Source organism: Monopterus albus, unplaced genomic scaffold, assembly GCF_001952655.1.
Source record: "Monopterus albus unplaced genomic scaffold, M_albus_1.0 scaffold3.1, whole genome shotgun sequence".
Classification (NCBI taxonomy): Eukaryota; Metazoa; Chordata; class Actinopteri; order Synbranchiformes; family Synbranchidae; genus Monopterus; species Monopterus albus.
Window position 1 is genome coordinate 3,114,286 of NW_018127883.1, and position 9,587 is coordinate 3,123,872.

General features: G+C 39.6%; 1 protein-coding gene across 1 annotated transcript in view; it reads right to left on the reverse strand.

Moving 5' to 3' along the window:
- Positions 1–9,587, reverse strand: part of LOC109960402 (equilibrative nucleoside transporter 1) — a 21,682-nt gene that overhangs the window by 10,134 nt on the left and 1,961 nt on the right. Inside the window, exons 2-5 of the mRNA XM_020600482.1 lie at positions 3,369–3,457; positions 3,071–3,152; positions 1,017–1,198; positions 53–192 (exon numbers count right to left, since the gene is read on the reverse strand). Coding sequence (XP_020456138.1) covers positions 53–192; positions 1,017–1,198; positions 3,071–3,152; positions 3,369–3,397 — 433 coding nt within the window. The 5' untranslated portion in view covers positions 3,398–3,457. The remainder of the gene's footprint in view (positions 1–52; positions 193–1,016; positions 1,199–3,070; positions 3,153–3,368; positions 3,458–9,587) is intronic.

Below are 9,587 nucleotides of genomic sequence, written 5' to 3' on the forward strand. Positions count from 1 at the left end.
TCCCTACTAAAGGATCATTGAATTATTATTACTTTTGAATTTCAAAACTCACAGTTGATGCAGATAATTTTGATCATAGTGATGGTGAAGAACGGCAGTGGGGCCATGTCCACCTTGACGAACACCGCTGTCAGGAGGAAAACCACCAGGATGACTGTCAGGCTGCCAGAGATTCGCAGTTTCTGAGGAATCCTGACACACAGAGTGAAAACAACACAGAGACATGACACTTAAAAATCCACGACTACATAACCAATTCAAACCAGCAGTCATGAACATTAGCCACATCCATTTCATGACACTACAAGTTAATATGAATAATAATAAATGCTGGGTAAAAAAAAAATCTGATATTAAAAGTAAATTACAACATAAATGAAAACTAAATAAACAATACAGTAAATAAAATAGTACAAAGAGTAAATAATATAATAGTAAATAATTGTAAAAAAAAAATGTATGTAAATATAATAATAGTAACAAAAGTAAACAAATGTCCAACCACTTGTATTTCTCATATAACAGACCAGCAGGAGAAAAACAGCATTTGGTTTTAGATGTGACAAAAGAAAGACAAGAGGGGAATATGGCAGTAAAGGTTATGACTCATTGTCATAACAGGAAACAAACACTTTTAAATCATGAGAGAATGAGGGTTATTGCGAAACAAAATTAAAAAACTGTTTTAGGTTTATTTGTGATGATCTTTATCCATCATAAATCAAGGAAACAAGAAAAAAGAGGAGAAAATGGAAAAAAGGACTGTGGAAATAAAGTGAGTATACTGAGGAGCAGAGGGTCAGCAGGAGAGAAAAAGAGCAGACAATGTGGAAGGAAAGCAGTCAGATGTAAAGGAGATTAACTTTGTATTAATAAATAATGGATTTTGATCATTTTGTCTCAACAGGATGACAAATTGACTGAAGATGCTAACGCTTTGTTTGCTGTGGCTAGAGAAGTAAACCTGATTCAGGTTGAGTTTTTGTGTGTGTGTCAGTTTGCAGCAGTGTAGATACCTCTGGTGTAGGAAGGAGTTGAGACAGGTGAAGATGAGCAGAGGCAGCATGGCACACAGTGTCATCACATTGTTAAACTTTGCCTCCAGCACACTGCGAGTATCACCGCCCGTCAAAGTCGCATTAGCCGTCTGATTGGAGGAGAGGTGGGCGGGTGGGTCCTTCAGCCTGTTGGTGAAGTACTGGAGAGAAATGATTGAGGAATACACAGTTATTGTGACAGATATCAACACTAGCAACCTATATATATAAATATAAATGTATGTGCTATACAAGATATATGCAAGAATAAGAACAATCTGTTTTATTTATGTAGTGATATTGCTTGCAGCCAATGTTGCATAAATTTTGTATAATATGATGTCATGGGGTAGGACTGGATAAGTTTGACTTCTTCCTACTCCATTCAAACATGTAATAGGTGTAAGCAAACTGATTTTGAATTAGCATTGGTTGGATGTGTGTAATCATGTGTGTTATTGTCATTTGTTCATTGTTCTGTTCTGCATGTTTGAAAGAATAAATCAATCAATCAAAACCTAACATTAACAGTTGCATTGTGTGATAATTTAATTATTACATTTGTGTCATATGAATGTGATTTTCATAGATATAAGAGGCACAAAGTTTGTTTTTTCTGTAACACTGCAGACAATAAAAGTCCTCACTAAACCAGTTTCAATAACAACTGAGCCTTAAAAGTATGATTTAATGTAGGATTCGTTGCATTTGACTGCATTAGTCTCAGCTGAGTGTCTAGTAATAAGACAAAGATGGGAGGTTGCTTGTATAAAACATCTTTGGAACCTGAATCATGCACAAATAAAACATACTCAAGTTACAAAACTAAACTAAACAAAGTTGATTGGCAGAGTTCACGTGCTACAGTTGTAGATGTGGCTCATTGCCAGGCTTCAAATTCTGCATTTACAGACTGCCTTATTTGTTTATCATTCAGAAACAGTACAGCTATATTCATTACCTCTGACAAAGAGGCTATGTTTCTGGTTCTGTGTGCGTGTGTTGCTTAGCAGAATTACAGCCAAATGACCGGATCATGGTCATACTTGGCACATACACAGGTGGGGACTGAGCCTAAAAGTGATCAGATTTTGGCTGAAAACAGTCAGAGATAAAAGCCACAAAAAAAAAAAAAAAAAAAAAAAAAAACACACACACACACACACACACACAAAATTCCCATCTTTGACATGGGGGAAAATTTATTTTGCTGGCAAAAATGATCAAAATCATTTGTTTGAAATGTGACACACATATGTAGAGTTGACAACTTCTATCACCAGATCAAATATATTCCGGTTCTGATCTGGATTCTGGCTCTGATGGCCATTTAAAGTTAACATTGAAAATCCCATTTAACAGATTTTCTGCCATATCTTGGCCTATAATGAAGCTGGAACCCTGAAATGTTCAGCTAAGATGCACAGTACGACTGCCTATCATACCCTAAAAGATGATCCTGATCTGATCTTGATTAAGAATTTTAGGACATGTTTTGTGTTGATCTGGATCTCATTTTACACAAGGGACTCATTTGCGTGAGTGAGTTGTGCCTTGGCGGAGGTACATGTGCTCTCTGAGTGCTCTTTTTAAAACAGCTTCCAACTTTATTTTGTCAAAACAAAGAAACACTATAAAATATTTGAACCCCAACAGAAATTCCCCCATGGCTGGGTCCTCCCTTACCTCCCCCAGTATAACGAAAATGAAATGCTACATGTTAAGAAGTTAACCCCTGGAAGCTTAAAAAAAGATACCTAAAGATTAGAGAGGATATACCACTGCCAAGCAAATCCACCAGCTGGAGTCAGGTCAGCCATCTTGAGTGAAACCGGGTGGTTTTGGAAGGAAATGCAAACAAATAATCTTTGTTCTCCCTAAGATCAATGAACTCCCTCTAAGTGGAGTCCAATCTTTTAATTCACTGACTACACGACCCCCAACAGAGCTCTTCCTGACACGTCCATGCATCTGGTCTTCCAGGAGTCAACTGCATTTCCCTGCAAATATTCTCATTCAAGAGATGAATTTACCATTGTTGCTGTCATGAAGAAATTCCAGGGTAGGAGGGTTCCCAAGCCCAGGATGAAGAAAATGATCCATACTGCCTTGTATCTGTTAATGAGGGACAAAAGGAAATTCACATGAAAGTGAATGAAGTCATTCATCCTAATATTAACAATTCAGATTAATGCATTCACTGGGTCTCATCCAAATCTCATTTTTCCCACACTTCAACAGAAAATGAAAGCATCTCACTGACACTAATATGCCTTTTCTAGGCATGAACAACAAAACCGTTCCCTTTCTTGTAAAAAGAGTTTTTCATACTTGTCCTGGGGTGCGGTGATGGCCGTCATGGTTCTTGTTAAGGAGGTGGAGGCACGTGTTCAGTCAGTTTGACCAGGGAGGCACCGGGTCTGCAACACAAAGATAACAAATATATGTCAACATTCTTCAAACACATAATCATTGCCAGCACAGCCACCTGCCTCTCCTGTCCTTATTTAGATATTTAAATAAGCCATGGGGGCCAGCACAGCAATTTAGTAATGAGCTGCACAGTGTCACCTGACAAGAAAAATGGACAACAGACCAATACAGTTAAAACATTCGAGGTCAGTTTAAAATCAGTCTGAAATTTAGTGGCTGCACGCCAGCACCAGACTTGGAAAACCTCAAACTTTAGGGCGCAGACATATGTAGTAACAAGTCAGCCTCCTAACTCTTCCACTGTGAGCGAATCTTGTCACTAAGAAGTAAGACAAACTAGCCACAGACACATTAAGTGGACAAATACTCACACATGCAACAGAACACAAACTGATCTCGCTGATTTGTTGTAAAGTTGCGTTACAGTTACTATGTCGGCAACTGACGACATCACAGCAATGTAATGCAGTGTCGCTATGACAACCAGCTGCACTGAGAGGGGACCATCTGGAAAACTAAGCACCCGGTACCAAAAGTGAGTAGAGCTAAGTCGAGTCAAGTTCAGCTGGTACCAGGCAATGGAGAAGGGGCTATAAAGAGGCTTAGTAGGTTGACACCCCACTGCCTGCTGCTGTTGGACAAGCCCCTCAATGTCCATCCCGCCATCTTACCTTCTTCCCAAGCCAACTATAACTGCATTTTTCCACCCCATGATTTGATTTTGGCAAATCAGCTCTCAAATTTCTTTCAAGCACTGGATGGTAATGCAGATTCCTATGAGAACTGAACAATCATGGAAGAAAAACTTAAAAAGAACCAACCAAGGGGAGAATGTGACGGTTGTCTTTTTTAATTGATATTTCTCCACAGTGTTCTTGAGTCTCTTGCCTTTACATTCCCATCTGTTCCACTCTCTGTGTGATGCTACTTTTCCATCTGGTCTTCTTAATTTCTCCCTCCATTTCCTCCTATGCTTCCTGCTGTTTACTAACTTCTCTCCTCAATCCACCAACTCTGCTTCTCCTTGGCATCTCTATTTTTATATTCATGTCTGCTGCTCACCTGGACTTTATTGTGCAACTTGTTTTTTCATTTTATTTTCTCCTAGGACCGCCTGTCACCTGCCACCCCGTCTGTTTCTGTTTTATTCTGCTTTCATCTTATCTAACACTATTTATGCTCTCTCTTTTCTTTTGTGGGCTCTTTCCCCTGGATCTGATGGAAGACATGTGCTCAGATAGCTATGTGACACCTTCTCCAAACAGAATAACTTTTTCTTCAAGATGCTTCCTCTTAAAAAAACAAAAAACAATTTGGCATAAAGTCAAGCTAAACAGACAAGGCGAGGTTTAGATTGTGTCAGTCAATACTTGGATCATGAGCACATAAATGATAGCAGGTCCCATTGTAAAAGGCTGATAAATGTTAGAACAGGTTAAAATGAGACAAAAGGACAGCTACAAATTTCAGTATTTGCAAAGTACCTTAACTGCATCACTCTATTATCCAATCACACTGTTAAAACTGGTGTGCGTTATTTGATTTAATCACAGTGGACCGCTTTTGGCGGCACTACCCAAGGGCACTGCCTCATTTCTTTTTACTGGCACGCATGATGAATCACATGGCTGGTCATTAAGTATATTCTCAGCAAGGACAGAGGTTGCTCTATATGAAGGAGGCCATAAACACTATAGCCTGTTGAGTGCCATGCTTCGAAACTATATTTAACTGACTGGGCAGAATCCGGCTTTGAGAAACAGCTGTCTGTGTGAAAGGTCTGAATGGCATGTCAGAAGGGACAAAAGTCCAACAGACACGAGACTGTACTTGCTGAATAACAGCAAGTCTGCATGTGCTTGTGTATGAGATCGGGCATATACCATGTGAATACAAACTACAACCTAACATAAAATGGCACGGCCAATATCTTGACCATTATTATGTAAGTATACAGTTTGACCAGTAGATAATAATGTACACACAACAGTATGGAGTACAACTAGCACTGACACACAACAGTATGTACACACAACAGTATGGAGTACAACTAGCACTGACACACAACAGTATGTACACACAACAGTATGGAGTACAACTAGCACTGACACACAACAGTATGTACACACAACAGTATGGAGTACAACTAGCACTGACACACAACAGTATGTACACACAACAGTATGGAGTACAACTAGCACTGACACACAACAGTATGTACACACAACAGTATGGAGTACAACTAGCACTGACAAATAGTGCTAGTATATGTCAAAGTGCTATTTATGTAAAAATGAATCTTAGTGGACATATACTTTTCATATTTTTCAAAATCTCATATGCCAACCTGAGTACTGGTCTCAAAAGAATATACTGTAGGTATAAACGCAAATGACGGTATCCTAACAGTTCCTACACAGAACAGAGATTATTTTAAAAAATCTGTTAATCAATTAGGTGACTGAACTACTGACTCTAAGAGCTTGGTTTGAAATTTTAAGCATTAATTTCATGGGTTTTATCCCCAGATGAAAAGAAAACTTGCAATGAGTCTTCAGAAGAAGTGTCTGTTCCAACCGAGCAGTGGTGAGAAGGGAGCAAGGACTGAATTCCTCTCTCTGGTTCCTTTTTTGTTACACAACTATTTTGATTTCTCGTATAAAGCATGCAACACTATGAATATCTTCAGGCGAGACGATCTGAAAATGTGCACCATTGTCACCATATTCACCGTCAAGTGTGATCATTCATAAAAAGTCAACACTTTCCAGTGCGGTCAGATGATGCTACATGAACAAGGACCTTAACTATGTTCTCATATAAACTTGTCCTGACAATGCCTCACTCAGTTTTTTTTAATAAACAACAAGGTTAGTGTTCGACACCCCTCTGACACAGTCAAAATCCACAGGACAATCCAGACAAGCCAAACCTTCCAACAACCAGCGACATTACAGATACCACTATGAGCCACACTGACTTGTCCCAGATCTTTGCATTCATGCCTCTCTCAGTGTCAACAAAAGGCGCCAGCTGGCAGGAGTTATCTGCTTGTTGATATGGTGCCACCACACATACACACTCACACAGGCACTTTGCATTCAGTCAAGTGGGACAGAACCCCAACTTGGCTTCATTCTGACAGGTTAACTGGTTAGTCTCTCAGCGACGTTCAGCTCCAACGCTCAGCAAATGGAAAAAGATTTAACAGGCATCACAGTAATTTTGTTTTGTTCCTCCTCTATGTCAAGGTGAAGCAAAATCGTTCAAAACATGCCAAATAAAAATTTGTCTGCTTACCATCTTATGACTGTGATCACTGCTTTGCCCAAAGGTTTAACTATGCGACCTGTACATCCTAGTCTGCACAACACTGATGGTTTTCCCCTCTTGCAATGTAAGTTTAAATTCCCTGCTTCAGGCTTCTTGTTACAACACAGTCCACTGTGCATTCTGCAACATCTGCCATTGATCAAAACATTACTGAACTCAACCCCGCCTCTGCTCAAAACACAAACATTTATAAAAACAAAGTCCACACAATTATTATTAGGCTACAGAAGCTGTTAAAATCAAATTCATGTATACAAACATGTGAGCTAAAACTCCCACTCCTGTTCCTTTTACTGGACAACTAACTGGTTGCCCTGCACAGTGTGGGGTGGAACTGGGCGATGATGGCACTGACCTCCAGCGCACTTCGCTGTCCCAGTGAAGCTTACTGCTAGCAGGTGAGAAAAAATGGCCGGTAACACCATGTTTTCAGCCCAGCCAAGGACAACATATATATCTTTTTTTTTCTTTAAAAATAGAAAGAAAAGGAACAAATAGTCGAATAATCACACTGAAGAGTCGACTGACAAAATCCTTAGTCGGGTACAACCCTAATGGCCTACATCCTGACCACAGAACTAAATGTAAAAAGAAAAGAACAAGAGCAAAATCTTCTTGTCTCCAAAAGGGTTGTCTTTATTCCCAGGCTGACACACAAAACCGTTTCCTCAAGGTCATTCCCAGCGCTTATGGAAGCCAAAACACTCATCAAAGTCACAGCATTTTCTCTGCCCTATATTACACTCAAATCCCATTCTAGGAATCAACCAGAGTAAATGGAAGTAATGGGAAGGTACGTCTATTTAAACCATCTGTGGTGACGTATCCTATTCCACATAGTATTTATCAGAAAATTTGCTACAACTATACCAAGAGTTTTTGCGCTTGACGTCAACAGCTTTCCTAGATTCAGATATACAATAATAATAATAGTCACTTTAATTGGCCGAGCATGTTACACACACATGGAATTTGTCTTCGGTAGAGAACCGAGGCAGCCATCTGTATGTAACTTGGCATTCTGCAAATTCTTGGCATTCTGCAGTGCACTCAAATTTCAGAATGTACACTGTATAGATTAAGCAAGCACAAGTTCCAGTCACTTTGTTCTGTGGTTGTGACAACATTGACAACTACTAATCTGCACATATCAGATTTTGTAGGTCTCCTTTTGATCTGACTGCTGTTAGTATTTGCAGCCAGTCACCCTGGCAGCAAATGCACTGCTGCCTAAATACACTGAACAAAAATATTAACCTTGTTAACCACTGATATAACATTTGGCCATGTTCTTCAACTGTCTGTAGATGAGCTCCAGATGAAACCTTCCTGGACAAGTTTTGTCAGCTGATAGTTCATTAAATGATGAAGATACTGTGAAGCTTCTGACTTACATTGTGATTTCTCATGTCTATAAATGTAAGAAATCTTGCATGTTGCATTTATATTTTTGTCCAGTATATTTCACAACTTTCCACCACAGGCTGTCTCACAGAGGCCTTCATATTTACACTAGTGCCACTGCCAAATGAAATCCTACTGACAGCAAAAATAAATAAAACTCAGATTTAACACTTCTCAGCTCATTTTAGGAAACACAGGCTGTGGCTAAATACATACGTCACATTGTCACTTCCAAAAGGACAGAGAGGCTTTTGGGAATTCAGGGACAAACCAGGCATACACAGCAGACCTAGGTAATACTGAGAGGATCCCAATGCTCTACTAGACAATGAGTCATAGAGGCCAAACTAATTCCTCAAACCAACCTGTATAAACATTACCTAGAAGTTTATTTTCTGGGGAAACACAGTCAACTGTCACAATAACTGACAGTGTGCAGTGAGTTGAAAAACCATTTTATAACTAACATTAATGCCTGTGGCAGGCAAGAGAAAATATTAGACTTTTGTGATCGACATTCAAGACTTTTTAATAACTTATAAAGGTCTTTTTTGAAGAAACCATATCTCATGCTGAAAACCTTTCAAGACCTGCAGATACACAGATAAGATGTTATCAAGATAATAGAAATGAGAGCACAAAAGAGTGGCATGGAGACAGGGAAGGAAAAATCTGGAAAGAAAACATCCCATTAAAAGCAGGAAGGGGGACAACAGATCTCCACATCTACTGTCTTCACCCTGACCCACCCCCCTTACACCCTGAATCATTTCCCGCCACTTAAAAGAGGGCAGGAACAAAGCCCATCTCCAGCTGCCTGTTTTCTTGTGTTGATAAATGGCTGACTGATGACCTGACAATAGCAGCTCCACATACCACCATGATTACACTATAGTCAGCACTGATGGGTTTAAATTAATAAGTCTACAGGGGCCATGTTTCGTATATTGCCTTTCATGAGTCAGATTAGTTTAATCTTATCTTCATACAAGGAGTTACCACCAGGCAAAAAAATGCCAATTCTTTATTCTATCATCATGGACACCGATAAGTTTCTTGCTCTGAGCGTAGCACTGGTCAACTCTGCATCTCAGCAGGCAGGAACACTTAACTCTGACTCCTACAAAACAGATGTTCATGTGCACCCATAGGTGGATTGATGTTGCTGTCCCATCAGCTGTTCAGCGGAAAACAAAGGCACCATTCTAGTGTAGGATATGGTTCTTGTTACCATTGCTAACTCTGAGAGACGAGACAGTCCAAGTAACTTCAAAACAGTGCTGATTTATTCAACGGATCACAGGTAAAATTAACATTACACGCTCAGGCATCTTGCACCTCCAGACTGCACGTAGGCAGATGTAAGATGAAAGCCCCTGA